This window comes from Rutidosis leptorrhynchoides, chromosome 4 (genome assembly GCF_046630445.1).
Source record: "Rutidosis leptorrhynchoides isolate AG116_Rl617_1_P2 chromosome 4, CSIRO_AGI_Rlap_v1, whole genome shotgun sequence".
In the NCBI taxonomy this organism is placed as follows: domain Eukaryota; kingdom Viridiplantae; phylum Streptophyta; class Magnoliopsida; order Asterales; family Asteraceae; genus Rutidosis; species Rutidosis leptorrhynchoides.
This window is the reverse complement of record NC_092336.1, coordinates 371,741,180-371,761,663: the sequence shown is the minus strand read 5'-3', so window position 1 is coordinate 371,761,663 and position 20,484 is coordinate 371,741,180. Positions and strand designations below refer to the sequence as shown.

The 20,484-nt window shown below is 37.0% G+C and overlaps 1 protein-coding gene and 1 pseudogene across 1 annotated transcript; one reads left to right on the top strand and one right to left on the bottom strand.

Annotated features, from left to right (window-relative positions):
• The first annotated feature begins 6,600 nt into the window (after positions 1–6,600).
• Positions 6,601–7,542, top strand: LOC139841833 (small ribosomal subunit protein uS4c-like; annotated as a pseudogene).
• Positions 7,543–15,485: 7,943 nt separating this feature from the next.
• On the bottom strand, positions 15,486–19,073 carry LOC139843893 (peptidyl-prolyl cis-trans isomerase CYP22). Its single transcript, XM_071834076.1, has 6 exons — positions 18,792–19,073; positions 18,618–18,705; positions 18,068–18,160; positions 16,660–16,692; positions 16,145–16,201; positions 15,486–15,915 (listed from the first exon to the last, which is right to left on the bottom strand). The coding sequence occupies exons 1-6, from the start codon at positions 19,004–19,006 to the stop codon at positions 15,805–15,807; spliced, it is 597 nt and encodes a 198-aa protein (XP_071690177.1). The 5' UTR covers positions 19,007–19,073; the 3' UTR covers positions 15,486–15,804.
• Between the last annotated feature and the right edge of the window lie 1,411 nt (positions 19,074–20,484).

The following is a 20,484-nucleotide window of genomic DNA, read 5'->3' as shown; positions in this document are numbered from 1 at the left end:
TAACTACATACTAATCTCCTATTGATCACTAGAGACCGACAATAGAGAGATAATTAATTTTCTAATTAAAGAGAGAAAGTAGAGAGAGAACTAATCTCCTACTGATCACTAAAGAGCGACAATAGAGAGATATTTTAGAGAGACAAGTGAAGAAGGTGTGTGTTGAAATGGTAGGATGTGCCACCTTTTTATAGGAAAGTTTGATGGCAAAGTTGTATATAAAAACTGGCAAGTAGGTGCGACAGGGGGGTGTGGCAGGCAGTTTTCATAGGGGGTGTCTGGCAGGGGTGCGGCAGGTAGTTTTCATAGGGGGTGTCTGGAAAATGGCTTGGAAACCCCTCGCAGGGGGTGCGGCAGGTAGTTTTCATAGGGGGGTGTCTGGTTTTTCCTGATTCCTTGGATCGTTTTGCTAGTTCCCGGGATCGTAACTTGGTTTCCGGGGTCGTAACTTGTCTTTCACCGTTTTCGCTCTAGAATCTTTGTTTTAGCTCCGTTTTACTTTATTCTTTTTGCATCGCCTTTGTAATTACTGACAAAGTGATTATTTTGGCAAGAAAGTTTGGAACTTTATAGATTTAGGGCTTAATATCGGGGGTAAAAACGTGACTTTTTGGCCGATATCAACATATCCACTTGAACTCGGGTCCCCGAACAATTGAGGGGAACTAAAACCTAAGAAAATTAAATTTTGTAAAATAATTGGAGTTAAATTTTATTTTACTTAATTATTTAAATCAATTTTAAAATTCTTAAGGTGTTCGAGCATGCCCGAAAAGTTGAAGTTATGCTCGAAAAGTTGAAGTTTTCGTGCAGCAGTCGAATAGTGAGTTTTTCGAACAGAGACAGAAAACTTAATGTTTTCAGTCATAAAGTGTATAAAAAGGTGGCATTCAGTACCACCTACCCCCACACTTTCAAAATACAAAATTCAATGTCTTTGCTCCTAACCGAAAATCTCTAGCTTAACCAAGAAGCTACTGTTTTTGTGTTCAATCTCAAACGGTATCCCCTGTTTTGTGTTTTTTGAATTTAAATCACTGTAATGAATGTAATCTCTGCTAAGACCTTTAATCAAACACATACATGGGACTTAAAAACCACAAATCGACCCTCAAATTTCAAATCCATGTTTTTCTTTATATTCGGCCCTCGAATCTCACACCTCATTCGATTTTAAACTTAACCCATGAACATGATCTTGAAATGGCCTTAGTATTTAGGTCTTAAACACCATTAATAAACACCTGAGAACTTGTGTATGCTTAGAACACCATCAAACTTGCTTGTTTATGTTTCGATTGTGTGTTGCGAAAAGTTAGGGCTCAAACTCTTAAGTGACAATATCTGATGAATTAAACTTAGAAACCGTGGTTAAAAGATTAGGGTTTTCTGCTGTTAGTCTAAACGAACTGATTGATCTAAGTTTTGATGATAAATCATCAAAATTATTGTTTTGCCCAAATAGGTTGAGTGCTCAAAAACTTAACAGTTTTTGAGCGCTCGAAAACTTTAGCTGCCCGAAATCATTTAGTGCTCGAAAACATTGAGTGTCTGAAAAGTTTACCTGCTCGAAAACTTTGCTCAAAAAGTTAGGGTGCTCGAAAACCTTTATCTGCTCAAAAAGCTTAAGTGTTTGTGTGTTCAAAAACTTGTCAATTTTTAAAATTCCTTAAAATTTTGCCACTGTTTTCAAACAACACCATATCACATGTGCTTTACTATTAACTATGTTAATGATGAAACAACTATGGAAAACAACAAATACATCGTCAATGACTTCACCACTTCGTGCAATTACGGAATTCCAATTCTGTTGATTCATCCCCTGATTGAGGTTCTAACATAATTCTGTCATGTCTCAAAAATACAACTGATTTTGATGTGGACCACCATGACGCATCATGCTGTTGAGGGTGATCAACCTGAACGATTCACATTCCAAATCGCTCAAAACCCAAATCAAACCGCTACTTTCACCTTTTCCACCATGAGACGGGCCTTAAGATTCCATGCCAGAGAGAAATATGATGCTTCCCCATCTGATGTTGAGATGTTGGTTGCTGTCAAAGAGTTAGTTTATGAATGAGAACTAACAAACATCAGATCTTTCGAGAAACAAAACCTCGAACAAAGATAGGCTGTTCTTTACACTATCTTAAACAGACTTTTTGTTTAATCAAAAACCAGAACGGATACCATCACCTCATACTTTTTGAAAATCTTTTACTCGGTGATCTTCCTACTGAACGCTGATCTCGCACAAGTTGTGTGGGTTCGTATGGTGTTAATCCACTCCAACCTACTACTAAATTACATCAAATTCCGAAAATTTTATGCTATTATTCTTGACCGCCTGATTACTGTTAGTGAACAATCCCCAAATCCATTTCCCTGGAACAACTCCAATCCCCTCATTCAAGCAACCACCGGATCTCAGTCAGTAACACCAGCACCCATCCCTTCTCATTTACTGAACTGTGTACCTCGCACGGATCCACTAATAATAACTTATCTGAGAGAAATAGGAGCTCTCATGGATCCTCAAGTACTCGAGGGTCCTGCCCCAGGAGCTTATAGGTTACCAAGTGAGGGGTCTAGCAAGAAAGGGTCCAGAAAAAGAAAAGTGTCTGAGGGGAAAAGAATTGAGGGCGATATTAAAATTAAAAGTAAACAACCTCTGCATTCTGAACCAATCGATGACCCACATATCAAACGGCCAAAGACGATGACCATTGAGCAACTACTAGAGATACTTCAAAACATTTAAAGGAGTGATAAGGATGGAAACGGGGCTGTGGTTGAAAAACAAAGAGAGGATGTGCGGTCCAGGAGAGAGAAAGGGCATAAAGAAAATGTTGTCCCTCCACCTACCGTAGGACTAGAGAGCCACTCGGATGTTTCATTAGATTTAGCACATTTAGAAGAAATACGCTCAAAACATTTTGCCTCAACGAGCGTATCTGATCACATTAAGATGCAGAAAATAGGCTAAAAATGAGAAACCATTCGAGCTAACTGTAAAATGTTATGATTCTATTGGATACTATTAAACAGGGCTCGTTAAGTGCTAGTCTGCCAAGCACGTGATGTGTAAATGAAATAAGCGTGCCAGGCACATGTGCTGATTGAATGCAGGTTTAGGAGGGAGATACGAGCGAAGCACGTACATCGTCTCCAGTTCTGTAATCGGAGCTGTTACACTTCTGTTAGCTTACAAATAGCTTGTTAATTCTGTTTGGATGCAGTTAGTGAATTGTATTTTATTGTTTTTCCTCTCAATTGTAACTAAATCCGTTCCTAATTGTTATTGCAAGTTAACTCCATTATCGTTCTTATTCGTAAGCTTTCAAGTTAATTTCTATTGTTTAACTGCGAATTAACATTTCAGGTTAGACATAACATTGGTATCAGAGCTATATCCTGCGAATTTGTGATAGATTCACATGAATTATGGTTATGCCGACTCGAAATAGTTCTGGTAAAGAAAATCTGATGGATAATATGAAGACAGCACTCCCTGAGTTGCATAAAGTCATCGCTGAAATGAATTCACAATTCAATAGTAGAATTGATGAAATGAGTACACAGATTAATGGAAGAATCGATGGTGTAGTTATGAAGCAACAATACATTTCTAATGACACACAAAGAATTAGAAATGGTGAAGGCACATCCAATCGAGGCAATCAACAGTTGGCTAGGTTATCTAAGATTGAATTTCCAAAGTTTGAAGGTGATGACGTCACTGGATGCTTGTACAGATGCAAGTAATTCTTCACTTTGGACAGAATTGAAGAAGATGACAAGGTGAGAATAGCTTCCATTCATATGATTGGTAAGGCATTGAGTTGGCGTCAACATTTTATCAAAATCCATGGAGAAGAGGTAGAATGGAACTTGTATGAAGAGGTAATCCTTAACACGTTTGGTCCAAGTGTAGAAGATCCATTAGCTGAGTTAAAGAATTTAAGACAAATTGGATCAGTACAAGCATATTATGATGAGTTTGAGAGGCTACTAAACAAGGTGATATCAGCAATAAGCATGCAATTAGATTGTTTTTAGCCGGTTTGCAGAAGGAAATAGAGCTGCAGGTCAGGATGTTTAAACCTAAAACATAGGAAGATTTTTTTGTTTGGCCAAATTAAAAGAATACACCATAGCTACTACAAAAAGGAGGTATAATTCATTGCTTCCTACACCTAAAGTTGGTACTACAAATTATAATACAAACTCATCTATGTACACACCATACACTCCATATGTTAACAAGTCTATAAACACACCAACTGTACAAACAAAACTAGCCCTACCAAATCCAAACTACAACACCAATATGAGAAGTAACAATAAAGGTTGACCCAAAAGCAAATGGAAGAGAAAAAGGAACAAGGGCTTATGTTTTTACTATGATAAAAAATACATGCCATGCCATAAATTTAGTGGACAAATTTATGTTTTAGAAGTAATTGGTGAAGGGTCTAAAGAATTGGCTACACAAAATGAAATAGTTGAGGATGAACAATTGAGTGATGTAGTAGATACTTATGTTGATGATACTTCACAGATTTCCTTAAGTGCATTAACTGGTTCTAGCACTTATCAAACAATAAGAATCACATGGAAAATCAAGAAACAAGGAGTACACATTCTAATAGACTCATACAGCACTCATAATTTTTTGACATTGAAATGGCTAAAAGAATTGGGTGTCAATTAAGAGACATTGATCCAATGCATGTTATGATACCAGGGGGTCACAAAATCATTACCACTAAGTGTTTTACTATAGAGTGGAAATTGAGTGATGCAATATTCACTAGTAGCATGGTGGTAAGACCTTCTGGAGGTTGTGATATGGTATTAGGCATACAATGGTTTAGTACTTTAGGAGAAATGAGGTAGAACTTTGAAAAGTTATTAATGACTTTTTATCACAACAACATGAAAGTAGAGTTAGGAGGTACAAAAAAGCCAATGGTGCAGTGGGCGGAAGGTAGAATGATGATTAAAAGTTTGGAGCAGAATCAAGCTCAGTTATCATCCATGTTTCTCTATGTGTACCCTGTAACATTGTGTCAGTCTACTGCTCAACAAATTGTCATACCTGATAAAGAGCTGGAATTTTTGCTAACAAAATTTGAAGATATTTTTGCTACACCAACAGAGCTGCCACCAAAGAGATCCCATTACCACAGAATACCACTTAAAGAAGTCACTCAAATCATCAATGTTAGACCCTATAGACACCCTTCAACATAGAAAAATGCTATTGAAGAGATGGTTGGGGAACTGTTGGGAACAAGAGTGATTAGACCTAGCCAAAGTCCATTTTCTGCTCCCATTGTGATGGTCTAGAAAAAAGATGGTAGTTGGCGTATGTGTGTTAATTATAGGGAGCTAAACAAGAACACAATAAAAGACAAACTCCTAATTCCCATCATTGAAGAGTTGATTAATGAGTTAAATGGATCAAGGGTATTTTCTAAGTTGGATCTTAGGTCTAGATATCATCAAAACAGAATGTTTGAAGGGGATATAGCTAAAACAGCATTCAGAGCTCATGAAGGGCACTATGAATTTTTAGTCATGCCCTTTGGCCTCACTAATCTCCATCAACTTTTAAATATTTAATAAATCATGTGTTTTAAAAGGTATATCAGGAAGTTTGTTCTTGTCTTCTTTGATGATATTTTGATATATAGTTCTACCCTTAAAGAGTATTTACAGCATCTAAGCTTGGTAATGCAACTCATGAGAGAAAAATCATTGTATGCAAACAGTTCTAAGTGTGTGTTTGCTACAAATCAAATGGAATATTTGAGCCATGTCATATCTGAAAAAGGAGTAGCATGATCCTATGAAAATAGAAGCAATGAAGCAGTGGCCAATACCTAAAAGTTTGAAACAACTTTTAGAGGGTTCTTGGGATGGACAGGCTATTATAGGAGATTTGTGCAGGGTTATGCTACAATAGCTCAACCATTAACTCAATTATTGAATAAGGATGCATTTCAATGGACTGAGCAGGCTACTACAGCATTGAACAATTGAAAAATGCTATGCAACAGGTACTAGTGCTAGGGTTGCCTAATTTTAAAGAGGAATTTATAGTAGAAACAGATGCTTCTGGAACAGCGTTGGGGGCAGTGTTAATTCAAGATGGCCAACCATTAGCATATCTTAGTAAAACATTATCAAAACGCCACCAAGCTCCATCTACATATGCAAAGGAGTTTCTAGTTATGATCTTAACTCTTGAAAAGTGGAGAGGTAAGTACTACATAGACATTTCAAGATCAAAACTGACAACATTAGTCACAAAATTTGTTGGATTAAAGGATATCTACACCCATATAGATGAAGTACTTACCTAAGTTGTTGGTATATGATTATGAGATATTATACAAAAAAGGAAGTAAGAATGTAGTTGCTGATCCACTATCCAAAATGCAGGGAATGAGCCAATTATTTCATATCCATATCACCTCAGTTTATAACAACTTACATGAAGAAGTAATCAAGAGTGTGCAGCAAGATGTTGATCTGCAGCAATTTATTATGAAGCTAAAAAGGAGTGAGGTATAATCTAAATCCTATATGATGCAAGGTGATATGTTGTGTATGAAAGGGAAGATGGTGGTGGGAGCAAATCAATCATTGAGAATGAAGTTAATGGAACAATTTCACAATGATCCAGTTGGTGGTCATTCTACAACTAAAAGGTTATCTGCTGGGCTATATTGGAAAAAACTGAAAAAACATGTGGAAGAAATGATAAGAAATTGCACCACTTGTTCAAAGAATAAAGCTGATCTCACTAAGTATCTGGGGTTGTTGCAGCCTTTGCCCATACCACAAAGAATTCGGAGTGAAATTTCAATGGATTTCATTGAAGCGTTACCTCTGTCACATGGTAAGAATGTTATATTGGTTATGGTGGATAGACTAAGTAAATATGCACACTTTATGGCACTTGCACATCCATTCACTGCTTTACAAGTGAGCCCCCAGGGCTAACTAATAAAAAGCCCAGAGCTGGAAGTGATCTTAGAAACCAATCGCGGTCCGGGAAAAGATCTCAATATCGTATTCGCCTAGAAGAAGAAAAAAAGTGTGTTTTCATTAAGGTCTTACAGAACAACAATTACTTAAATACGTTCGTATCGCCAGAAAGGCAAAGGGTCAACTAGTCAGGTTTTATTACAATTACTTGAAATGCGCTTGGATAATATCCTTTTTTGGTTGGTTATGGCTCCGACTATTCCGGGAGCTCGCCAATTAGTTAATCATAGACATATTTTGGTCAATGGTCGTATAGTAGATATACCACGTTATCGCTGCAAACCCAGAGATACTATTGCGGTATGAGATGAACAAAAATCTAGAGCTCTAATTCAAAATTCTCTAGATTCATCCCCTAATGAAGAATTGCCAAACCATTTGACTCTTGAACCATTTCAATATAAAGGATTAGTCAATCAGCACAAGTCTTCCTTAATAATGTCTACAAGTTACATGGCCTACCAAAGGTTATTATAAGTGACATGGACAAGATTTATCAGCAAGTTTTGGCAGGAGTTATTCCTTAAGCTGAAAGTTAAATTGTGCCTTTCAACTGCTTATCACCCTCAAACTGATGGGCAGACTAAAATTATTAATAAGTGTGTAGAAGGATACCTCAAGTGTATGACAGGTGAAAACCAAAAGAATGGATCAATTGGATAGCTTTGGCAGAATACTGGTATAGTACTAGTTATCACACAGCCATTCAGACAACACCTTATGAGGTGGTGTATGGACAAGCACCTCTAGACACAATTTTGTATACTATAGGTCGAAGTGTTGTTGATACAGTGGACCGTTCACTACAAGCTAGAATGGAAGCCATTGGCATGCTTAAGTACCACTTGCAAAGGCTCAAGATAGAATGAAACATTATGCTGATAAAGGTAGAACAAATAAAGAATATCAAGTGGGTTAATGGGTCTATGTCAAGATGCAACCTGATAGAAAAATGAACTTGAGATAGAACAAATTTCACAAGCTCTCTCCTAAGTATTATGGTCCTTTTGTCATTTTGGAACAGATTGGGGAAGTAGCTTACAAGTTACAACTGCCTAATTCAGCTCAAGTATACCCTGTGTTCCACATTTCTCAGCTAAAATTACACAAAGGAATGACTCCAATAGTTGCAGGTACTATGCCTGTATTGGATCATACATCAGTCATAGCACTTGAGCAACTTCAAGTTCTTGATCGAAAATTAGCTAAATGGAGTAATGTTGCTGGTGTGAGCTTTTTAATCCAATGGTCGGATGAAAGACCAGAAGATGCGACATGGGAATTTGCTGATGAGATTGCCCAACGATTTCCCCAATTTCAAATTTGAAGAACCCTAATTCTTGAGGACAAGAATTAATTGAAGAAGGAGATATTTTTATAATTTTGTTAGTTACCATTAAACGGGTTTAGTGCTCGTTAAGTGCTAGTGTGCCAAGCACATGATGTGTAAATGAAATAAGCGTACCAGGAACGTGTGCTGATTGGATGCGGGTTTAGGAGGGTGACACGAGCGAAGCGCATGCATCGTATCCAGCTCTGTAATCGAAGCTGTTACACTTCTTTAGCTTACAAATAGCTTGTTAATTCTGTTAGGATATTATTTTTTCCCTCTCAATTGTAACTGAATTCGTTCATAATTGTAATTGGAAGTCAACTCCATTGTTGTTCTTATTCGTAAGCTTTCAGGTTAATTTCTATTATTTAACTGTGAATTAACATTCCAGGTTAGACATAACATAAAGCTATTAACAGAAACCCTATTCGAGGTTTATAGAAAGGATACTAGAAAATGCGGATTCACGATAATAACCTATCAACAGTTCTGATTGTTAGAAAGTGGTCAAGCGACCATAAAAAAACTATTACTTCATTATAAATAGCATATAACAATTTATTGTACTATAATACCATCTAAAAATTTCAATATTATATTCATATTTTGTAAAAGAATATCTACATGAAGTCAGCAACATAATCTAGTAATGAAAACTGTATGGTCAATGAAGCTTACTTCTGGGAACAATGTTGGGCACTCTGCAATATGCCGAGTAAGGTTGACTGCAGCGGATGATTTTGGGGCCTCTACAAGTATGAATGTCTTCGTGGTACATATGTTATGCATTTGCTTCGTGAGCGGCTATGAACGAAGCGGCCATTAATATGTCGAAGATTAGGTACACTATCAAGCCCCCCAGTTTAATTTTATGAAGTGAAGTTCCGAGAAAGCTTCGTTAAGTTAAACTTCATTGATAATCTAAACATTGATTAGATGTTTTCACTTCGTCATCATGATGGCACTCTGTCAAATTACAACTATGTCCCTCTGATCAGTTTATTGTGTTATTAAATCATAGGATATAATCTCCTATCTTGAAAGTGGATGGCTTGACTCATTTGTCATAGTATCTTTCTATAAATTTCTTATAAGAGGCTTCTCGAATCATTGTTGCTACCCTTCTTTCTTCCAACAAGTCTAAGTTTACACGAAGGTTTTCTGAGTTGTCTTCGAGATTAGCAGTCATGTTAGTCAAGACTTGTATTTTAGCGGGGAGGACTGCTTCGGTCCTGTATGCTAGGTTGTATGGTGTTTCACCGTTGTTTCGCTTTAGTGTGGTCCAATGAACCTATAGTACCAGTGGAAGCTCATTGACCCACTATTTGTGGCATCTCCCCAATCTTTTTTCGAGCCCTTTTATGATATCTCGGTTTGTGAATTCCACATATCTGTACCCTTGTGGATGGTATACGGAGGTGTAAATTTGCTCGATTTTCAACTTTTCACAAAAGCTTGGGAAGAGACCTTCGAAAAACTGTTTCCCATTATCGGAGACAATTTCCTTGGGAATTCCAAACCTATACGATACATTCCCATACAAATTTCTCAATATGTTTACATGTGATCGTTGTTAGGGTTTTGCCTCTGTCCATTTTGTGAAGTAGTTGTTTGCTACAAGCAGAAATCTGACTTACCCGGAGCTTCGGGCAGTGGTCCTACTATATATATATATATATATATATATATATATATATATATATATATATATATATATATATATATATATATATATATATATATATATTCCCCATTTAGTGAATGGTCATGCTGACAATACAGAGACTAACTCTTGATTTGGTTTCCTTGTGATGTTCAAGTGAATCTGGAAGGATTCGCACGTTTATAGGATTGTGACCATGTCTTGATCCATTGTATGCCAATAGTATCATGTTCTCATGATCTAGGCTACCACTGACCTTGGGCGGGCGTGAAGGCCACATATTCCTTCGTGCATTTATTGGATGACGATAGAAGCTTGCTTCGGTCCAACGCATCGAAGAGTGTTAAAAACGACCTTCGGTACAAACCTCCATTCACCAGGTTGTAAGATGGAGCTTTAATCCGAAGTATCCTATATTCGTTCTTATCCTCTGGTAAGATTCCAAATTCCTAAGTATTCCCTTAATGGTTTCATCCATGTGTCTTCATCCTCTTCTATCAGGTCATTGACCTTCTTTTCTTGAATGGATCTTTTATTAGCACTTCAAACAGAACTTCTTTGGTTAAGTTTTCACTCTGGCTCCTTCGTACATGTTCAATGGCAAAGCTTTTGAAGTTTTCTATCAGCTCTCTAGCTTTCGACAGATAGAGTTAGATGGATGGTTGTCTGGATTTGAAGGTGCTCAGAACCTGGTTAGCAACTAGTTGTGAAACGATGAAGGTGCGAAGGCGTTGTATGTTCTTCGCCATCCTTAGGCTAGAGAGAAGGGCTTCAGATTCTGCCTCGTTGTTGGTGGTTATGAATTCGGAGTGAAGGGAATATGTGTATTCTTTCCCTTCGGGGTTAACCAACATTAAACCTGCTCCCGATCCATCAGAGCTAGATGCTCCGTCAGTGTACAACTTCCATTCCTCTCTTTCAACGGTTGAGATGATGACTTGTGTTGAAATGCCTTCTTCGTCTTTCACTGTTGTCTCGGCAATGAAATCGGCTAGCACTTTTCCCTTGATGGAGTGCATTACTTGGAAACAATGTCATGTTCTCCCGATTCAATGGCCCATTTGGCCATTCGACCTGACTTTTATGGCTTTATGAGTACATGGTGAATTGGATTTTAACAACAATAGGGTGAGCTTGGAAATAACTTCGTAATTTTCGATCTATATGCACAAGTACTAGGGTGAGCTTTTTGAGCTCCGGAGCTCCTTGGAGAACGCGACTCACGAAGTATATTAGGATTTACCTTCGGTCTCTCTCCGTTAATAGGACTGTGACACCGCTAAATTTTTTTTTTTAAATACGTGGCAGAAGCATTAAGTTTATTAAATACGACATAACTGGTAAATATCATTAATACAATCCAACCGATGTCACGTGTTATTAAAACAAAATGCATAAGTTAAACGGAAGAGACGTAAATGCATTATGTTTACCAAAGAACACATTTTAAACTAAGTAAAACCACATCAGAGTTGACTCCTGTCAAACATAACATCATCATGCCCGTCTTCTCCTAAAAGCATAATTTACAAAGCTAACAACCTGCAGGGAGGAGATGGAGGGGAATTAGCATGAAGCTAAGTGAGTACAACTAACTACAGGCAAGAGTATACAGGAGCCGTCATACTAATCATGTCACATAGTCTAACACATAAACATCACCCAAGTGCCGTCTACAAAGACTCTGGCGGCTCGGCCAAACCATTAACCACTAGTTGATCGGACTGGGGCTTACCAGAAGTTCCTCCACCACCGTGTTGTTTATATATAATCCACACACGACAAACGCGTCATTCACACATATATACACCACGATTGTCTAGGATAACACATGAGGAACCCAACCCGCAGGTTGATCTCTCCTACCGAGGCTACCACACAATAGGGACGCACTGGGCTCCAGCAGACAAGCATCAACTAACATGCAGTCATCACAACATACTAACTAACCATAGTAGCAAGTATATCTAACAAGCATGGCAATCATTATATAACATGCTACTCTATACTATATACTCCAGTTAGTCCCACTCACCGACTACCAGCAACTAGCTCAGATAATCTATCACTGAGCGGCTTCCTTATCCTTATCACCTGAACATAAGGCAAATCAAGTTAGTTTCTGTCCGTTAACACAAAACAACACAGTAAAGTAAATCATTATCAAAAAGCGCCGCTAAAAAGTCTACTTAACACTTGTGCATTTTCAGAATTTACATCCTGATCATCATAAGTCACGCGGACAGCATAACGGCTAGGAAACAACTAAATTTCACAATAATGCTCCACTGATCAATATCCATACGGTTGCACATGCATCCGTACGGTTGCAAGTCCATCCGTTCGGTTGCATCGTGCACCCGTACGGTTGCACACCCACTGCCCGGTTGCACCAACACCACTACATCTGTACGGTTGCACATGCACCCGTACGGTTGCACAGTGTACCCGTACGGTTGCAAGCTGCAACCGTACGGTTGTATTCTTCGTGTAGTAGCAGCAGAAACTGACAGGTTTCGAACCAAAATCACCCAAATCTCGATTTCTAAATGTTTTGACACCAAAATCCGTTTAGGAAACATTTATAACACTTATAGAAACTTAAACTCCAACTAATTACATCAAAACAACAACAATTTCAACCAATTTGACATCAAAACCCACTTGTCAAAAACCTAACTAAAAACCCATTTTGACACAGATTCAAGTATGAAAACACATAAATCTTACCTAGTTTAGACTCTAGAAATCACTTGCTACTAATTTTCAATAAAAACAAGGATCAATCAACAAGATTTGGAGATTAGGTTTCAAGAATGGAAGAAAATTAGGTACGAGGTGTTGTGTAGAAGTTTCAAGAAAATGATATATATGAGCTGTATCATGCTTATATATTTATGTTAAATACAATACCCCATCACACACGGTATTTACCAGTTATCTGATAACTTTCGTACATCATTTGGCGACCCAGACGAAGTCCAATTTAAATAAACAAACATGTTCTGTGACCCTTGTCACAAACTGGTCCTTACCACATCATCACATAATAAAAAATATTAAATAATAAGTAAAAGCATATATTAACTTAATACAAACTTAAGGGCAAACTAGTAATCTTACAGCTAGGCCCAGTTGAGGATGTTACAAGGACTGTGCTGATGCATTCTTCGGAGGTAGCCAAGCACACATATAGCGTTTCTCCTTGCACAGACGATGTCAGGGTTGGGAGGTTCGCCATTGTATGTCTTCATTTCTGTGAAGGCTTTTTCCACTTCTTCGCTCCAGACTATCTTCTTTTATCCAAGCAACCCTTTAGTATTTTGAAGAAAGGCAATTGTTTCTCTGCACTCCGGCATAGGAAGCGACTTAGTGATGCTAGCTTTTCATTGAGGCTTTGCATATTTTTTTTTTTTTTTTTTTTTTGTCATTGGGGTTTTAAGCTGCTTAAGCTTATCTACCTTCTCCAATTTTGCTCGCATTCCTTTCTTAATGATGTAGTAACCCAAGAATTTAGGAAAATTACTTCGGGTTAAGCTTCATATTGATGGACCAAACGGTATCGAAGGTCACCTGAATGTCTTCCAAGAGATCTGTCTCTTCGTGATTCTTAATGACCATGTCATCGACATAAGCTTCTAGGTTTCTGCCCAACTGTTTGTGAAAAGCTTTCTCTACGAGTCTTTGGTATGTCGCTCCTGCGTTTTTCAATTGGAAGGGCATCTTTTGATGACAGAAAATCTCGTTACTTGTGAAGAATGACGTTTTCTCTTCGTCTTTCTCTACCATCTGGATCTGATGGTAACCCATGTACGCATCTAAGAAACACTTGAACTTGTACTCATTCAAGGATTCTACCTTCCAATCAATCTCCGGTAGAGGATAGCAATCCTTCGGGCAAGCTTTGTTGATGTTCATAAAGTCTACGCACATCCTCCAGCCCCTATCTGCTTTCTTGACCAAGACGGGATTCGCTACCCAGGACAGATATTTTGCTTCCAGAATGATGCTTGCTTTGAGTAGCTCATTCTACTTCTTTGCATGTTGCTTTGTGTCTTTCTGTAGCTAGGTTCCTTTTCTTTTGGGGTACCGGTTCGAGGTGTTAGGTTCCTTTTTGTAGCTAGGTTGGGTGGAGCTTCCATGTTCGTGACTCCGATTTGTTGTGTCGTAGTTTGAACCAGATGATTGGTTGGCTGAATTTATGGGGGCAGGCTCGGGTTGGGTGGAGCTTCCATTTCCCTTTCATCATCATATTCATCACTTTCATAAGTTAAAAGTTCGTCGACTTTGGAGATGGACCGCTGCTCGTAAATCTCTCATTACTGACCTGATGTGATTGTAATTATTTAGTATGAAGGTTTTGTCTATCAGTGGCGGTGGTTCTGTAGAATTTGAGCCATGACAATTTGTGGAGATGAATGCAGCGGGGGTGAACGGTGTTTGAGTGATAGTCCCAACCGTTTCGAATTTCGGTTGAATCTGACTTGAGATGGGTGTCCCCATGGGTGAGGTGACCCCAGATGGTACGTGATTGGAATCAACCATGGCGTCGGTTTAGCACTTTTCTAAACATAGTATGTGTTTGTGTGTATCCCACGGATGGCGCCAATTGTTTGTACACTTTCTGGCGAGCCTTATCGAAGTGATAAGGTTGGGTAGTTTTAATCACAGAGGTAGATAATTAGGGTGGACATAAAGGGTGTATGCTCTTGTTGGCGGTTTTCCGAAGGTAGCAAGATGTGACTTGCTTTACGCCACCAAGAGATAATGTGAGGTATGTGTGTGTAACATACTAGTGAATTGATTGTGTAATGAGAACATGACCTCTCCAAGGTTTATGCCTACTTATTTGTAGAAGAGCAATACCACTTTTTGAGGTTATGTTAGTTCCCCATGCATTTTGAAAATATTAGTTGACTTTCTCAAAATGACTTCATACAAAGGGAAAGCAAAATTGTCCCCTTCCTTAGTTGTATTTGTGGGCAGCCGAGCTAGGAATAGCTTTCATAATTTGACTTTTATTTGACCGAGGTTATGGGACACTAGATTCGATACCATTGTACTCTAGCAAGTATGAATGTCTTCGTGGCACCTATATTTGGCATTTACTTCGTGAGTGGTTATTAACGAGTCGGCCATTAATATGTCGAAGGTAGGGTACACTATGAACATTCAAATTAATTACATGAATTTTTGATAATTAATCTACTTGGATTATAAATTAGATTCTAACAACGATTATGTGGTGCTATGGTGGTGAATCACACGGAGTAAAAATAGCACAAAACTAGTTGACTCACCTCATGTCTAGATCCATCGTATTTTCATAGATGGGCACCACGATATCTTACCATCAAAGCACATAGTACAACTTTTCACCGCATAATTTTTGTTGTATGCATTAAAAGTTGGTATTTCAATCGAACCCGAAGAAACTGATTAAGATTTGTATATCTAACCAGGCCTACAAGTTTTCACCCACCAAAAGTATAAATAATAAACAAGATCTTGACAAGTAAATAGCTCAGAGAGTAATATTAAAGAGGTAGCCAATAGGATAGCACAATCATTAAACCCACAAACAGGTTTTATTTGGCTTTGTGAGCAGTGCTTTAAATAAGGCCTACTGATCTAGGGTTAATACAGCCAGATAACCTTTCATCTTCTCGGAGAGGATATTTGTCTTCATATCATTCATCTGAACGTAAAAGTTTACATGTACGTTACATAACCAAGGACTTAATCACATCTCTCCGCATTCTGCAATAATGCAGGGCAATTTGGGCCGATTGTTTGGTCCTGTAGCCACATTCTCAATCTTCCTCACCACCAATAGACCATCTCCAAGAACTCTCTGAATCAATAACGACTAAATTAGTACTGTCAACTAGAATTTAAAAAGATTCATAACTTAGAGGAAAGAACTATCAGCGGATAGTAGATAGTATAATGGGGGGTCCTACTCACAAATGTTCAGTGTTACTTTAGTGCTATTTATTTATTTAAAGTAGTTTTAATTGGTTTTCCCCATACTATTAATTGTCTGTTATGAGTAAATACAACGAGGGAGGGAAAGAACATACCCCGAATACCACATGCTTATTGTCAAGCCAATCACATTTGGCACAAGTGAGAAAAAACTGCACAGAGAACAGAACAACACTTAGTTAAAAATGTCAAGTGTTTCAGATGAACGAGCTATATCAAAGTAGTGGTCCTAGAGATACGCATTCGTGCACATCTTGGTAACAGGTTGTTACAGCTCAAAATGAATAATTTTTTGATAATACTATACACAATTCCAATACTCTTTTCTTCATAATTGAAAAAATATTTCAATATGATTATAAATTTTGAAAGAAGTGACTTAAATTTATATTTAAGACATTTTAAGGTATTCCCTTATAAAGTCACTTGCTCTTGAAGAAAAACATAGCTCAAATCAACCCATGCCACAGCTATCAAAACCGGAATAAACTGGTAGTTGACTGTATTATAGCTTACCAAAACCATACCTTGATTATTTTAGCATTATAAATGATTATCTTATAACATAGAAGATGACATTTTAAGTAACGAATAAACAATATTAAAGTACCTGACACCCATTAGAATTTGGTCCACTGTTGGCCTGCGAAAGATAAAAATAAAAAAGAATAAATGGTAATCCTAAAGCACAATAGATTCACACAACCAAAACACAACTGTTTATACTCATCAGGTCTTTAGTAGGCCCACTAATGATCTAGTAAAACAATTTGTTTCATCAATAAAACAAATGGTGGTCATCTCTTACCATAACAGTATAACATCTTAATAATATGTGATGTACTAGAGTTATGATTGATGAGTAGGATGTTCTAGGTAGATAGCCTATCTCTAATCTATATTTTTTAGCTATGGATACTACTTGTACTAATAAAGATTAGTGTGTGTGTCTCTCTTTATGTGTGAGTGTGAGTGTGTGTGTGCACACTAATAGTTTCTTCTACCCATGAGTACCAAATTATCTGAATAATGGAAAACACAGACCAAAACAAAGAAATATAGATTCTGTATGTAAGTCTTCTAATTAGAAGAAGGCCTACTAACATACAAGCTTGAGGTTTCATCTAAATTATTAAAGCCAAAAGGTATTTTAAACTTATGAATTCCATATAATACAATGATCATTCTCTATAACTATATATTAGCATGAGAGTTCTATGTTCTTAATTAATGTTACTTAATGCCTGATGATCAAATTCAGCTATATTTCATTATTAAGATTCTCCATTAAAGTTTATAATGAAAATGTTTGTGTATCATGAAGTACTCGCTAAGTTTAGGTTCAACAACAACATTTCAGACCACAATAAACAAACTGAACAATAACGAAGGGAATAGGACCAGCTAAATTTGTCTTGGTTCTTCGTTCTGGATTATATTCAATTAGTTTTGAGATTTAGTGATAACCAGAACCATACGGGATTTTTTTTAAAGAATTTGTTACAAAAACTTGGAACAAACGGATCATTTTAAGCTAGTCTTATTCAAATAAATAAAAACAAAGATTCAGTTCAAGTTGGTTCAGTTTCAGTTATGTATAATCATATTTACACTACAACTAGAACACCAGTGTACTTCTATATTTCCGTTCAACTCAGTACATGCATATCACCAGATGTACCCAATTACATCCATGAGTTGTCCCAGTTCATTTAATTTTACTCACATGCAACCCTAGTACAGAAGATAAAGACGTCACCTGTCATGTTATGACTCGTTTTCGATTACATACATTACCATGTAGGTTGGACATATTATTGTCGAATAATATCAATCATAGAACCGAACACATGCTCATTTGTAGCAAATAGAATCCCTAGAGATAACAAGTAAATTGGACAAAAGACACGTATTTATACTTGATTAAGACCTATAGAAAGCCAAACTCTACTTGTATAGGTCTTAAGTAAACACATATATGAAATGAAAATAAATAATATTGAAATCAAGATGCATACCATTGACAGAAGACCAGGTCCAGTATGCTTAGCGATGAAATTTTCATCCTCGAACTTACTTCCATAAATGGATACACATCCACTACCATCTCCCTGCAAATAGACTAATTATATATAGGCTTTTGTATATTTGCAAATTTCCCATTTATATATTGTCCAGAACAATTAGTACTTGATTCTAAAAATAAAAAACAGAACTTCAATAACAGTATAATAATCTACAACCTTCATTGAGCTGTGATTCAACTTTTTCTAAACTAGCTTATATTTCAGGCTAATTGGATTTAAAAGCCAATAACCTCTATATTACTGAATCATAAGCTTATTAACTTGATTTTATAGCTTCAATGATCCCATAAGCTCAAAGTGATAAGCTCACTAAGCCCTGGTAAACGGATAACAGGTGAGACTTTTCCTATTTAGGTTACACAGATACATCTTATAAGGGTATCAAAACCTAGTGACATCTGAAAACAAAAACAAATTGAATGTGAAAACATCATCATGAGAAAATGAAAAAAAAAAAAAAAAAAAAAAAAAAAATATCAACCTTGAGAAAATCACCAGCTTGAATCATAAAATCCTTGATGATCCTATGAAATTGACAACCTTTGTATCCAACAGGTAGTCCAGCTTTTCTGCACATCAACGATTGAAAATTAGGTCAAATTAATTGACTGATTCAAGTTATACAAATACAAATAAAGTAAATAAAATAATAAACCTATATTCTCCGGTACAAAACTGACGGAAATTTTCGGCAGTTTTAGGAGCGATATCAGCAAAAAGTTCCATCTTAATACGACCAGCAGGTATGGTACCGATTATGATATCGAAGAACACGATTGGATTTTTGGCATTTGGTGGTCTCTGATGCCATTCAACTCCTCCTCCTCCTCCTCCGGCTGCTGCTGCTGCTGTTATTCCACCGCTCGCCATTTTATTTTATTTCTGTTTTGATTGATGAGAATAAGAATAAGAATATCGTTTGTTCTCTAGTAAAACCCTGGACTCAAAGAGGGTTTCTTATTTAACAAAAAAAAAAAATTTCAATTATATAAACGCTAAATTACATTTTTCATCCATTGTTTCTTTAATCAACATTAATAGTCCTTCAACGTTGTTTTTCTAGTTCACACTAGTAGTCCTTCAACTATTGCGATTCTATCACATATTGGTATCGTTTGTTTTTCTCTATGTCCTTAACTTGTGTTCATGTGTTGGGTATATTTGTTAGGTTGCTATATGATTGCTAAAATAAGTTTTCGAGTGTGTTTGACAAAGGCAACTAATACTTGTAAGTAAAAACTTATATCTGGTATATAGAGCTTGTATTTCAAGCTAAAACTTTATGCAAGTGTTATGGATAAATCAATTGGAGTTTAATTATGTTATTAGTGAGTTGTATAGAAAAATAAATATGTATTAATCGAATATGCATTGATTAAACACATTTTTTATATCGTACTAAGGGGCAGGGGTGACCGCCACAAATAAATTTGTAATTTTTAATGCAAAATTTTTGGATTTTTCATTTTACCCACTCCTCCCCCCTTTTATAACAGTAGTACGAGATCACTCAGGGACACCTTAACCACTCACGCGTTCATCTCCCGCAGTTGTATAACCCGCTCGGCAACTGCTGGCCAGGAGGAAACTCGGACCAATCCGAGGGCATGGGGAGGTAAAACCCACCGCCCCCACTGACCCCGCAACGCGATGTGCAGAAAACACCCTTGAGTGGAATTCAAAGGTAAATGGGCAACCTTGTGTATAATGCTGCACCCCATGGGAGTCGAACTTCTGACCTTTCGCTAAAAGAGGTAGACCACTATCACATGATCTACAACACTAGGTTTACTTACCCCCATTGGATTTTTTTTCTCAAAAGTCTTCATATTTTACCCCCAAAGCCTCCATATTTTGACTAAAAGTCTTTGTATTTTGCCCAAAAAAGTTGTTACGTTTTTTTAAAAAAATCCGCCCCTGATGAAAAAAAATTCTTGGTTCCGTCACTGTGTCTAATAAAGAAATATCATATTATATCTTTTTTCCGAAAAATAACGAGTATATAGAATAAGGGACCCTTCATCAAAAGAAGGATGATAGACCCTTGTGAAACATACAACATAAAGGCGATAAACCAACAAACTAAAGTCAACCCTAAAAAAAAATGACAAACGCGAACTAACACAAAACAAAATATAAGAAACAAACGAAATAGACAAACAAAAAACACACACAACCAAACAAACCATAAATAGGGTCTGTAATCAACAAGTCAACGACTTGATTAGGAACCATATGTTTCCCGAGCTAACAAATGAGGCCCAAACACTAAATAACAAAACAGTCATCAAATGTGTTTCACGAACTTCACGGAATTCTTCAATTCGGCTCACTTAACGATTTTCTTC